Source organism: Scyliorhinus canicula, chromosome 17 (genome assembly GCF_902713615.1).
Source record: "Scyliorhinus canicula chromosome 17, sScyCan1.1, whole genome shotgun sequence".
NCBI classification, from domain to species: domain Eukaryota; kingdom Metazoa; phylum Chordata; class Chondrichthyes; order Carcharhiniformes; family Scyliorhinidae; genus Scyliorhinus; species Scyliorhinus canicula.
Genome location: NC_052162.1, coordinates 90,191,763 through 90,205,439, shown reverse-complemented (window position 1 = coordinate 90,205,439; position 13,677 = coordinate 90,191,763). Strand labels below are relative to the sequence as shown.

Here is a 13,677-nt window from a genome sequence, read left to right as displayed (position 1 = left end):
TACACGTCGACCGCACCCCTTGCTTGCCTCAATTGGTGCACCGCCTTGTGGATAGCCTGTCAAAACTCACCTGCAACTCCTTCCTCTTTTCCAACAGTGTTGAATCCACATCCTCTGCAAACCTGTCCACTTTCAACATTTAATCTATTAACCTTTGCCGCTCCACCCTCTCCTCATCCACTTTTGCCTTAAACGATATCACCACCCCTCCTCACCAATCCCTTCAAAGCTTCCTATACCACCGCCTGCAAGACCTCACCTGTACAATTAAACCACACATTTTCCTCAATTTCTTTTCCAATCTATCACAAAACCCTCGGTTCCCCCAACAGCCCCACATCCAATCTCTGCACTGTTCCCTTCTCCAACATCATATCAACTCTGTGTGACATGGTTCGATGTGGCAATTGCTAAATATTCCGAACCCTCGATCCCGGCCAACAGCAACTTCCCCACCACAAACAAAATCTATCCGTGAATAGGCCTTATGAACTGAAGAGAAGAAAGAATGCTCCCCCCCCCCCCCCCCCCCCCCCCCCGGTGCAAGAACCTCCAAGGGTCTACTCCTCCCATTTTCACCACCCAGCCAATGCCTTCGCTCCCCCTACTAGGTAAGCGATCGCGGTCATGACCCCTCCAATTTTGGCTCCTGCATCCATGTTCCAGTCTCCACCCACTATCAATTAATGTGAATCCAACACGGGGATGGCCCCACAATCCTTTACAAAAGCCGCATCATCCCAGTTGGGACTATACACGTTTACCAACGCCACCAACCTCGCCTCCAATGCCCCTGTCACTATTATGTACCTACCTCCCTGATCTGCCACAACTTTCTCCATTTGTAACCTCACTCTTTCATTCATCAGGACCTCAACCTACTGCGCTCTATTATCAAAACCCGAATGAAACACCTGGCTAACACAGACTTTTCTAAGGCTCACCTGATCCTTCACCCTCAATTGAGTCCCCTGCAGCATCGCCACATCTGTTTTCAAACTTTTCAATTGCACAATTGTACCCTTGACCTCTCTACTGGGCTGCCCAACCCCCTCACGTTCCACATAATTATCCTAACAGGGTCCCCCACCCTGCCTATCCACCATCATCATAATTACAGGCCCTACTCAATGAGCCTGACCTGTCCCTCTCCATTATTGACATCAAACCTCATCCCCCCCCTTCCAGACACCCTCCCTACACTCCCTCTCAAAGAAACACCCCCCAGAATCGATCATCTCCCGCCCAGTCCCGGGAAGAAAACAATCAAACATTTACTTTTCACAAAAAACCGTCGCTACATAGAACAGCAACAAAATCTTAGAACATTATCCAAAGCTACAAAGAACAGCCACAAAAAACTTTAACCTCCATAACAGCATGAACTAAGAACATTATTCAAAGTGACAAAGAACAACAAAAAACCTTTAACTCCATAGCAGTAAAAACATTATTCAAAGCTACATATATACATTCTCCCACTCTTTACTTCCGTCCCAAGCCGCCTTCCTTCATAAATGCCTCTGCCGTCTCCACCGTCTCAAAATAAAATTCTCTGGAGTTATAGGTCATCCGTAGCTTTGCTGGATACACCACTCCAAACCGCATTCCACTGTCGCACAATGCCGCCTTCACCTGGCCGTAAGTTGCTTGCCGCTTTGCCAGTTCCATTGTTAAGTCCTGGTAGAGATGAACCTTGGCACCAGCCCACTGTAACTCCCTCTTCTTCTTTGCCCTTCATGCAATATCAGTGAAAACATAATCCCTGCCCTTGGTGGCTTGATTAACGTAGGCTTAGGCCTCAGCGACCAATGAGCATGGTCCAATTCATACTACGAAGGTTCTTCTCCCTCTCCCATCAGTTGTGTCAACATCTTGGCAAAGTACTCTGTCAGCCTCGGCCCTCCACCCCCTCGGCAGGCCCACAATCCTCAAAGTTTGTCATCTTGAGTGTTGAGGTTAGGTGGATTGACCATGATAAATTGCCCTTAGTGACCAAAAAGGTTAGAAGCGGCTATTGGGTTACGGGGATAGGGTGGAAGTGAGGGCTTAAGTGGGTCGGTGCAGAATCGATGGGCTGAATGGCCTCCTGCACTGTATGTTCTGTGTTTCTCCATATCCTTTGCTCACAGACCCTTATTGGCCTCAACCACCCTCTGCAGCTTATCTCCCATTGAGGTGAACTGGTTGCTGTGCCGCGACATGGCTCCTCGATTCCCTTCATCATCTCACTCTGTTCCCTCACCTCGGCTAACGTCTTTGCAACAGCTACCTTCATCGGGGAAATTGCCTCCTCTACCAGGGCCTTCAGTGCCACTGCCATCTCCTTTCTCATCATCTCCATATATTTTGCAAACGAGCTCTAGAGACACCACCTCAGTAATCCTCTCTGCTGTAAGCAGTGCGGCTCCACCCATTGTCCCGGCCTCTGCCACCTTGTCAGCCCCCGGGCTGGTCCTTACGCTCGACGGTGAGTCCTTATTCTCTCCCTTCCTCGCTGCTGTTTTCTTCTGTTTTTGGATATCTTTCGCCTTCTTTACAGTTTCTTAATTCTTCATGAATGTCCCTCAGGACTGGGCATTAAAAATTCCCAAAGAGTGTATGGTCCCAAAAATATATATACGGCTCAAGCAGGAGCCACCCAATGGGTGACGCCACTTCGGCTGCCTCATGCACTGGACCCAGCCCCGCTGCTCTGACCCCCACATGCTCTGGACGCAGCTCTGCAGTATCGGTTGCCTTGTGTTCTAGGCCCAGCCACATGGCTCCGGTTTCTTCAAGCACTGACCTCAGTCTCACTGCTACTGTAATTGCAATTAAGATATGTAATATAACATTATAAACACATTCTCGCCAATGTATGTGAAAAACATGAGAAAGAATTTCAAACATTTTTCTCAAAGAAAGGGGGATGTGACATTATGAGAAATATTCAGAATACAATGGGTTAATGTCATAAGCAACCACTAAATGGAGCTAGATGCAGAACTATATAAAGCACTGACACACAGGCGTCTGGGAAAAGGCAGAAGAGGAGCTTTGAGAGAGGGTAGAGTACAGTTATAGAGTGTAGAGATGAGTGTTAGTAGTGTAGATTGTACCTTACTAGATTATTGTTTACTATAGGAGAAAGTGGTTGAGCTTTAATAAGTATTGTAAATAAAAGTTAGCTTTGTCAGTGTCCTGAGCTTCTGTGGTCTTTGTGAATACTACAACATCCGTGGGCTGGTTTAGCTCACTGGGCTAAATTGCTGGCTTTGAAAGCAGACCAAGGCAGGCCAGCAGCACGGTTCGATTCCCGTAGCAGCCTTCCCGAACAGGTACTGGAATGTGGTGACTAGGGGCTTTCACAGTAACTTCATTGAAGCCTACTGGTGACAAACGATTTTCATTTTCATTTTTCATGAAGTTACCAGTCTCCCTGTGGCTGACCGATCTATCCTCAGCCACACCGGTCACTTCCAGGCCCGGTGCTCCCCGAGGATTCTAATGTCTGGCACCCCTCCACCAGTCTGGGTCCTCTCCCAACGATTATAGGAAAGCTTTTCCTGAGGAGACACAGAGAGGGCATTGTTAACCTCGCGCGTGGTTCACAGGGGTGGGAGAGGGGGTGTGAAGGCAGGTTTGAGGGGGGGAAGAGGGAGGGCAAGTCGCAAGGCGAGTTGGGAGGGAGTGGGGGGCATTGATGTCTACTTACTCATGCTGCCTGGTGTAGATAGGTGACCTTCTTCCTGTTCTCTTGGTTATACTCCTCGAGCTGACAGCTTCCGCCACCTCATCCCAGACCGCTCTGGCTGCCTTGTGGCTCACCCTCCAGGACTCTCGAGAACCCTCCTGGCCTCCATTGCATCTCAGAGCCTCCTCAGGTCAGCGTCCCCGAATCTTAGGGCAGGTCTCATGGGCGCCATTGTTGTGAGCTGGCGGGGTTGGCTGAGCAAGTGCAGCTAAAATGCTGGTCGATCTTATTAAGGGGGAGGGGGGGGGGGGGCAGCGAGTACAGTCCAAGCGAATCAGCTGGTGAGCCTTCATTTGCGACGAGAAGACTGAAGCCTCATTAACTGGACCAATTAATGTTGAATAGCTGCCAGCCTCGCTGGGCCAAGAGCCATAAAGCTCACAATTGCTGTTTAAATTGTGGAACAAAAAATGAGCTGTTACATTGTTCAATGCTTTTTTTAGTAGAACGGTAAGCATCGGGAGGGAGATAGATGAAGGAAGGTGTGAAACAAAAAGAGAGTAGCAATAGTAGACTTTGTTTTCCCAGTCTGCATTAGGTTAAGAATCTGGTAATAGTAGGAAAAGAGAAGGATTTCTGTTATGTGCGCAGGAGGACTTATCAATCAACCTGTCTCCAGTCCAACAAGGAAAGAAGCGGTGTTGGATTTCATTCTAGAAAATGGAGCAGGGCAAACTGATGTGTTTTACAATAGCAGTTTATGTAGCAAACAATGAACAGAGAACAATCTGGTTTAATGTTCAATTGTGGAAGAAAGAATTTCAGTGATGTTTGAAGGGGACTAGCACAGGTAGGTTTGGACAAGGTCATTCCAGGATAAAGCACAAGCGGAAAAATGAAGGTCACTCAGGAGAGATAGTTCAGGTGCAAAACATAACAAATTCCTTTGAAGAAAATAATAATAATCTTAATTAGTGTCACAAATAGGTTTACATCAACACTACGAAAATCCCCTAGTCTCACCACTTCGGATACACTGAGGGAGAATTCAGAATGTCCAATTCACCTAACAAGCTTGTCTTGGGAGTTGTGGGAGGAAATCGGAGCACCCGGAGGAAACCCATGGACACAGGAAGAATGTGCAGACTCTGCAGAGATAGTGACCCAAAAAGGGAATCGAACCCGGGTCCCTGTCGCTGGGAAAGAACGATGCGACCATTGTGCTACTGTAGCTGGATGATGAATGGATGGGTGGACGATATAATGGGACCAGGAGGAGGCCAGGACAAACACCAGAGGAGAAACCCCGTCACTAACCAGAAAGATTATAGAAAGTATAACAGGCCAATGACCTAACATATGGACAGGCTAGTGTGGATATGACAGAGTCCCGCTAGCTGGAGGGTTGTCACCTTTGGTGACGGCCCATTGAACCAAAAGCAAATCAGGCCGCATAGGCACCGGTCGGATTTTCCCGTGATCAGAACCCCAGGGACTGAGGTCCTGCCAACTGAGAGATGCTGACCAACCAGAGGCCGGGACCTACACAGCAGTGCCACTAGGGAGGCACTGGGTACTGCCAGAGCAACAAACAGCTACCAGAGGTCCATGACTACAGAGCAACTCAGGCCACAACTAAGTAAGGGTTTGGCAGGGTGGAGATCACCGGGCAGGCGGTTGGTAGCAAAAACAATGGGCAGGATTCTCCACTTGCTGACTTCGAAATCGCGAAACGCGAATGGGCGGAGAATAGTTTCTGACGTCAAAATCAGGGTAGGCGCTGGTTTGACACCAAATCGGGATGTTCCGGCACCCCCAAAACTTGCGTAAATGCGTTGCTCACCATGCAGGGTGAAAGTACAGTAGGCATATCATTAGCGGACCTGACACCCGATGCTCCGCAGCCTCCGATGGGACAAGTTCCCAACAGCGTGGTTCACTTCTGGTTTTAAAAATTGTGAACCTGTGGTGGGGGGAGAACATGCTTGAGCACGGGAGTATACACCATGTTAACATGTCGCCCTGCCAACCCCTGTAGGCAATGGCATTCAGACATCAGCCAGCAATGCCACTGTGATGATGGCAGCAGCACTGCGAGATACCCTGCGGCCGCGTGAACAGGGACCACCTAGAGAGGAAAGGGAAGCCACTGCAGCGGAGCGGGCAACAGTGGGGCAGGTGGTGGCCGCACAGGCTGGAGGGCTGGCTGCTCACAGGCCGAGGAGGAGGAGGTGCCATGGAGGCACCGCATGAGGCTCCACGTGTACCAGCGCCTCATGTCACTCGAGTACCAGCTGGAACGGGCATGCCATCGGAGACTGTTGATGAGTAAAGGGACAGTGTGACACATCTGCCAGATGATGGCACACCTGGCACCACAGGAGTATGGGGGAGGACACTCGCTCCCGGTGACCATCAAGGTGACGGTGACCCTCAACCTTTACGCAACCTTTATCCGGAGTCCCGCTACAACGGCACCCATGCAGCGACCAGAAGTGATATCGAGCATTGCTTCGGCATGCACGGGGCCTGTACTGGTTCCCCACCCCCACTCCCTCCACGGCCGGCACTGACCAGCCCACCCCCACACACACAGCAGACAGAGCACCGAGGCAGGTTATAATGGTGGTTACGAGTATTTATATATACATATATACAGTCTGTGCCCGAGCCCCATAACTCAACTATGCCAACTTAACTGAAGTCTAACTTTCTGGTCTTACGGGCCTCAACTATAAGCCTAGGGGGTTCCTCAAACGGCACAGCAGGAGTGGAGGCGGCCTGCTGTGACTCCTGCCATGCGACAAGGGCTCCCATTGGTGCACATCTCCTTGGGCGACTAGGCCTAGATGGGCCCGGCCGCTGCTCGCATGTCCCTGGTGGCGTGGTGTCACCCCATTCTTGCCGCTGCCCACCAGATGCACCAGGGACAGGAGGGAGGGAGTTTGAGGTGCTGCTCTGTTTCAGAAGCTCCCCTGAGAGAATCACGGATCCCATCATCTCCTCCTCCCTTGGGGTGCCCGATGGCCCCCGGGCTACTCCATTGGGTGGGGGTGTGAGTGGAGCCATTCCATGAGGCCACCTGCCCCGCCACCTGGCGTTCCCATTCCTGGAGATCCGCTCTGGTCTTTACCACGGTCCGCACGTTCACGGCCACGGAGCCAGGGAGTAGACCATCTTCACAGACATCATGCTGTGACTGTGCCACCAGCCTGAGGGTCTGTGCCACATCAGCCAGTGACTGGGCCATCTCCCTCTATGTCTGCATTGTCATAATATACACCAGTGTATCATGGTGCAGACACACACACTGATGGACCAATAAGACCAATCAACACGCACAACACCCGCAGCCAATCACCAGTTGGAGCACACTCACTATAAAAACAGAGGACATCAGCTTTCCCGCTCATTCGGGACGCAGCCTCTCAGAAAGACAGAGCTTACAGCACATCTTTATGCAGGTTAGGATAGGATACTGGTTAGGATAGGCATAGGTCTTTAGTTTAATCAAACTTCGTGTTAACCCACAGTAAAAGTATGTTCAACAGTTTCTAGCTTAATAAAATAGTGTTGTACTATTTTAAGTGTTGGTAACCTGTATGTGTTCCACGGATCCAGAGCACCCAACACATCATGATACCAGTAGCTGAGGGATGTCAGAACTTCTTAGACCTACCTGCAAGTGATCTGCCTTCCACCAGCATGCAGCCATCCTGCAACATGAACAGTGTCCGCCCGCCGCCGCCGCTCCGCATCACCAGTAAGCTAGGGGCCAACTGGAAGATCTTCAAACAGCACTTCCAGCTCTACCTTGAAGCCACAGACCTGGAAGCTGCCTCAGATGCCAGGAAGATTGCTCTCTCCCTCTCCACGGCCGGGACCATGCCATCCACATCTTCAATTCTCCACCTTTGCTGATGGTGAAGACAAATCAAAATTCAAGACGGTCCTCCTTAAGTTTGACAGTCACTGTGACATCGAGGTGAATGAAAGTTCTGAGTGCTATGTCTTCCAACAGCGTTTGCAAGGTAAGGATGAACTTCTCCAGTCCTTTCTCATCCACCTCCGCATCCTTGCGCAGTCCTGTAACTATGGGTCCACCACCGACTCCATGATACGCGAACAGATCATTTTCGGTGTTCAGTCGGACCCCCTTCGCCAGCAGCTCCTCAAGGTAAAGCAATTCAACCTTGCGATTGCCATCGAGACCTGCGTGCTCCATGAACACGCCACTAGTTGGTATTCCCACATCCAAGTGGCTGAAACGGCGCGGCAAGGTCCCCGCAAGGCAGAACGGGTCCAAGCAATCAAGCAACTCCAGGGTCTCAGCCTGGATGAGGGCGACCATTTTGCGTGCTTTTCGTGGACTCTCACGCTTGTGCGCATTGAACGAGGGGACGGCGACGTCGACGAACGTACAGCGCAGGCGTGCACCATGTATGACCACACGCTATGCGCGGTGGCGCAGCGAGCGTACTGACGCTACAACGTGCGGCAACTGTGGCTCCGCCCATTTAAAGCGGCAATGTCCTGCCAAATCCCGACGATGCCTGCAATGTGGCAAACTTGGCCACTACGCTCCTGTACACCTACAAGATTTTATTAAAATTGAATGCCATGCCTGTGGTGCACACACCTCGCAGGGTCCCAGCACCCCTTAAGAACCGCCTCAAGCAGCAGCTGCAGGACCTCCAGGACCAAGGAGTGATCACCAGAGTCACGGAACCGACCGACTGGGTCAGTTCCATGGTATGTGTGATGGAACCATCAATTCACAAGACAAGTGCTTTCAGATATGAACAGTGGTTTTAATCTACTTACTTCAGAGCCAGCCTGTTACCCGTTGAACACTCGATGAACTCAGGCTGGTTCTGGACACGGTTATTTATACAGTAGTCTAGGGGGAGGAGTCATGGGCGGAGCCATGGGTGGAGCCCAGTACAAACCCCTGAGCATTCCCAGAGCTACTCCCCTAGTGGTCGGATAACGCTACTGCGCTTACAGTAGTATTGGTCAATACAGTGTGAATTACTAAGTTACATTCACCCCCTGCAAAAAATCAAGTCCGGCAGGGGTGGTGGTCAACAAAGTAAGTCTGTCCGGTGGTCGAACTGTCCGCTGTGATCTGCGGAGCACCAGGGTTGCAGCCTCTTGCGGTGGCTGGATGGGTATTGTGTGCTGGGGTACAATGGCGGACTCCAGGGAGGGTTGTGTCCGAGCTTCATACTCTTCTGGTTCGACCGGGGACTGGTGGCGCTGGGGGCTGGCCGGCCGGGTGCATGGAACTGGTGGAGCGAGCTCGTGGGCTCGTGAGCGCGAGGGGGTGGCAGCATGGGGTGTAGGGTGAGGGGCCCTTCTGTGGGGGTAGAGGGGGCGCTGGATCCGGCGGGTGCCAGATCCCGGAGGGATTGTTAGGCTCCCATTGAAGCAGGCATGGAAGAGCTTTAGGTACCTAGGGGTCCAGGTGGCTGGGAGCTGGGGGGCCCTGCACAAGCTTAACCTCAAAAGGTTGGTGGAGCAGATGGAGGAGGAGTTTAAGAGGTGGGATATGTTACCGCTGTCACTGGCGGGGAGGGTGCAGTCCGTTAAGATGGCGGTGCTCCCGAGGTTTTTGTTCCTGTTCCAGTGCCTCTCATCCTTATCCCGAAGGCCTTTTTTAGGAGTGTCAACAGGTGTATCACGGGATTTGTGTGGGCGCATGGAACTCAGAGGGTGAAAAGAGTGTTCCTGGAACGAGGCAGGGATAGGGGGGGGGGTCTGACGTTGCCCAACCTCTGTGGGTACTATTGGGCTGCCAACGCAGCGATGGTGCGTAAGTGGGTAATGGACGAGGAAGGGGCAGCATGGAAGAGGATGGAGGCGGCATCATGTGTGGGTACGAGCCTGGAGGCGCTAGTAACGGCGCTGTTGCCGCTCCCTCCAACAAGGTATACCACGGGCCCGGTGGTGGCGGCTACCCTCAAAATTTGGGGGCAATGGAGACGGCATAGGGGAGAAGTGGGGGGCTCGATGGAGGCCCCGATACGGGGGAACCATCGGTTTGTCCCAGGTAGCATTGATGGCGGATTCCTGGGCTGGCACAGGGCAGGGGTTAGGAGGCTGAGGGACCTGTTTGTGGAGGGGAGGTTCGCGAGCTTGGGGGAGTTAGAGGGGAAGTTTGGGCTCCCCCCTGGGAACATGTTTAGGTACATGCAGGTGAGGGCGTTTGCCAGGCAGCAGGTGGAGGGGTTCCCCTTGCTGCCCCCACGAGGGGTGAGGATCAGTTGCTCTCGGGGGTGTGGGTTGGAGGAGGGAGGATTTCAGCCATATACCGGGTGATGCAGGAGGTAGACGAGGCCTCGGTGGAGAAACTGAAGGGTAAATGGGAAGAGGAGCTGGGTGAGGAGATTGAGGAGGGGACGTGGGGGGATGCCCTGGAGAGAGTGAATTTCTCCTCTTCCTGTGCGAGGCTTAGCCACATACAGTTCAAGGTGCTGCATAGGGCCCACATGACTGGGACGAGGATGGGTAGGTTTTCGGGGGCGAGGACAGGTGTGCTAGGTGCTCGGGGAGCCCAGCGAAACACGCCCATATGTTTTGGGCGTGTCCAGCGCTGGGGGAGTTTTGGAAGGGGGTAGCAAGGACGGTGTCGAGGGTGGTGGGATCCAGGGTGAAGCCAGGCTGGGGGCTCGCAATTTTTGGGGTTGCAGTGGAGCCGGGAGTGCAGGAGGCGAAAGAGGCCGGTGTTCTGGCCTTTGCGTCCCTAGTAGCCCGGCGGAGGATTCTCCTTCAGTGGAAGGATGCGAGGCCCCCAAGCGTGGAGGCCTGGATCAATGATATGACGGGGTTCATTAAATTGGAGAAGGTGAAATTTGACCTGAGGGGATCAGTACAAGGGTTCTTTAGGCGGTGGCAGTCTTTCCTGGACTTCCTGGCGGAACGGTAGGGAAATAGGCCGGCAGCAGCAGCAACCCAGGAGAGGGGGGGGGGGGAGGGAGGGAGGGGGGGTTCAGATCGGGGGGAGGGAGAACTGTGTACATGGCTCTGTGGGATGTGGCGGGTGTTATCTCTTTCCCTTTTGTCGTTGGGTGCTCTTTTATTTTTGGGGTTTTTTTTCACTTGTTTGTAGTTGCTTTTGAAGTTGGGTGGGAATTGTTCTTGGGGTGTTACGCGGTTGTCTTGTTAATAGAGTTGAGCTGTTTATATTTTGTAATAATTTCAATAAAAAATGATTAAAAGAAAAAAACAATGGCATCACTAATGCGGTACTCAACTGCACCACCTGCCAGCGTTTTCAACCCGCCCAACCAAGGGAGACCCTGATACCCCATGAGTTAGTCACATCGCCCTGGACCAAGGTGGGCATCGACCTGTTCCACGCATTTGGCAGGGACATCGTCCTCACCATTGACTACTTCTCCAACTTCCCGGAGGTCATCAGGTTGCACGGCCTCACATCTTCGGCTGTCATTCGGGCGTGCAAGGAGATGTTCGCCCGGAATGGCATTCCGCTCACAGTAATGTCAGACAATGACCCCTGTTTCACGAGCCAGGAATGGGCCAGCTTTGCCCGACAATACAACTTTGCACACATCACGTCCAGTCCCCTGTACCCTCAGTCCAATGGCAAGGTGGAAAAGGGGGTTCATATAGTCAAGAGGCTGCTCTGCAAGGCTGCTGATGCTGGCTCTGACCTCCATCTTGCTCTGTTAGCCGATCGCTCCGCTCCGCTCTCCACTGGGCTGTATACTGCACAGTTACTAATGAACCACACCCTCAGGACGACGGTGCCATCGATTCTCACCCCCAATCTCGATCATGTCCCCGTGCTCCACAGGATGCAGATGTCTCAGACGAAACAAGAAGCTACACACGACTCACGTGCTGCTAATCTCCCCGACATCCAACCACACGACACAGTTCGCATCCATGGTGGCTGGTCTGCGTCAGCTGTTGTTCTCAGGCAGGTGGCCCCCCGCTCCTTCCTGGTCCGGTTACCGGATGGATCCATTCGGCGCCGCAAACGGCGTGCCCTTCACCTTGTTCCACAGTTGTCACGGGATCCTCCGAACAGCTCCTCTGCTGACCCTGCCATGGACTGTGCAGAGCTTCCAGTCACTCTGCCTCCCCCTGACTGTGCTGCAGCCCACCCAGCCCCTGACCTGCCAGCTATTAACTCACCCTTGAGGCGGTCAACCAGAGTTCGTTGCCCACCTCAGAGTTTGAATTTATGAATTTTGCAAATAAGTGAACTTTCTGAGATGTTTTCTTCCCTGTTAAAATCGTTCTCCAGTGGTTTGTAAATAGCATTGTTTTTGTTCACGTTACTGCATATTAATCATCTGCACCAGGCACCTTCCTTTGCATATAGCTTTGTTTCCTGTATATAGATTTGTGCATATGTCTTCAAACCTCACACTTAGTTAGGTACATTCTTCACACACCCACACTATTTATTGTCACACATTCACATCAACATTTTTTTTAAAGGGGGGGATGTCATAATATACACCAGTATATCATGGTGCAGACACATATTGATGGACATATACTGGGACCAATCAACATGCATAATCACCGCAGCCAATCACCAGTTAGAATACACACACTATAAAGGCAGAAGGCACCACGGTTCCCGCTCATTCTGGATGCTGCCTCTCAGTGGAACAAGAGCTCATCAAGATTAGCACAGACTCACACCACGTGCTGAGAGATTCAACTGGTTCCGACAGGCTTAGGTCTCTAGTTAAACTAACATAGTTTAAACCCACAGTTCTCGTATGTCGACTAGTTCATAGTTAGTTAATAAAATAGAGTTAAACCTTCCTCAGTGTTGGTGGTATATGTTAACCACGCAAGTCTACATTATCCAACACTTCGGGGGGGCGGGAGTTCCGGCTCCAGGGGGGCCTCCACGGTGTCCTGGCCCCCGATCAGGGCCTACTGATCGGCGGGCAGGCTAATTCCGTGGGTGGGCCTATGTTCCTCTGCGCCATGTTGCCTGGGGGCCGGCCGGAGACGGGAACCCACACGCATGCGCGGACTCGAGCCGGGCGTGGCACACATGTGCGGACCCGCACCTGCCGTGGTGTACCAGCTTTCGAGCAGCAGACACCATCCCGGTGCCGTACTAGCCTCCTAGGAAGGGGTGAATACCTGGGCCTGGAGGCCCGTTAACGCCGAAGTGTCTCGCGCCGCTTTTGACGCTGGCGTCAGAACTTGGCCGCAGGATCAGAGAATCACGGCCATAATCCCTCCCATTAATACTGCTCCTCTCTCCACAGATGCTGACTGACCTGCTAAGTGTTTCAAGTGTTTTCTCTTTTTATTTCCGATTTCCATCTACAATATTTTCCTTTTGTATTACGTTTTGCTTGGGTGTGATCTAATGAAAAAAAGACAGAGCCTGTTAGGCGCAGGAGTAGAGGGCTTGAGTGGCTAGAACACCCCATTATCTAACAGGATTCTTTTTTTTTCCAGGCCTCAACGGGAATGCCCCGCCGACGCTGCACTCAGTCACATTTCCTACAGAAGAGATCAGGATGCCCTTTTAAAATAGTGCCCCAATCTCCTGACCCCCCCCCCCCCCCACCACGGATCCACCCAATGATGCAGCTCACCTTTTGGGGGGGCAAAATGTCCCCCTCGTGCGGACAAAATGTTACCTGGGCACTTTGTCATTGCCAGCCAACCAGGGTGCCTCCGATCACCTGGGAGACTCCCAAGTGCTGTTCCACCTGGTCCCATTTGTGGCAACCGATGCTGAATAATTCTCTTCATCATTCAGATCATGTATAATTGATTAAAACCTGAACTTTGAGTAATGAACAGTATCCTGACATGAGATGTTTTTTTTAAATTTTATTTAGTCATGTGGCTTTGCGGCGTTCAAGTTCAATCGACGTGACTGGGGACGTTGTCTGGTATTTAGCTCTCTGCCTGATTCTGGCCTGGATTATTGTTGGGGTAACATTAGCTAAAGGAATCAAATCTTCAGGAAAGGTAACATGATTGGCGAT

At 51.8% G+C, this 13,677-nt stretch overlaps 1 protein-coding gene across 1 annotated transcript in view; it reads left to right on the top strand.

Annotated features, from left to right (window-relative positions):
- The window catches only part of LOC119951977 (sodium- and chloride-dependent neutral and basic amino acid transporter B(0+)-like), a 206,467-nt gene that overhangs the window by 95,590 nt on the left and 97,200 nt on the right, over window positions 1-13,677 (top strand). The window contains exon 6 of the mRNA XM_038775413.1: window positions 13,528-13,660. Coding sequence (XP_038631341.1) covers window positions 13,528-13,660 — 133 coding nt within the window. The remainder of the gene's footprint in view (window positions 1-13,527; window positions 13,661-13,677) is intronic.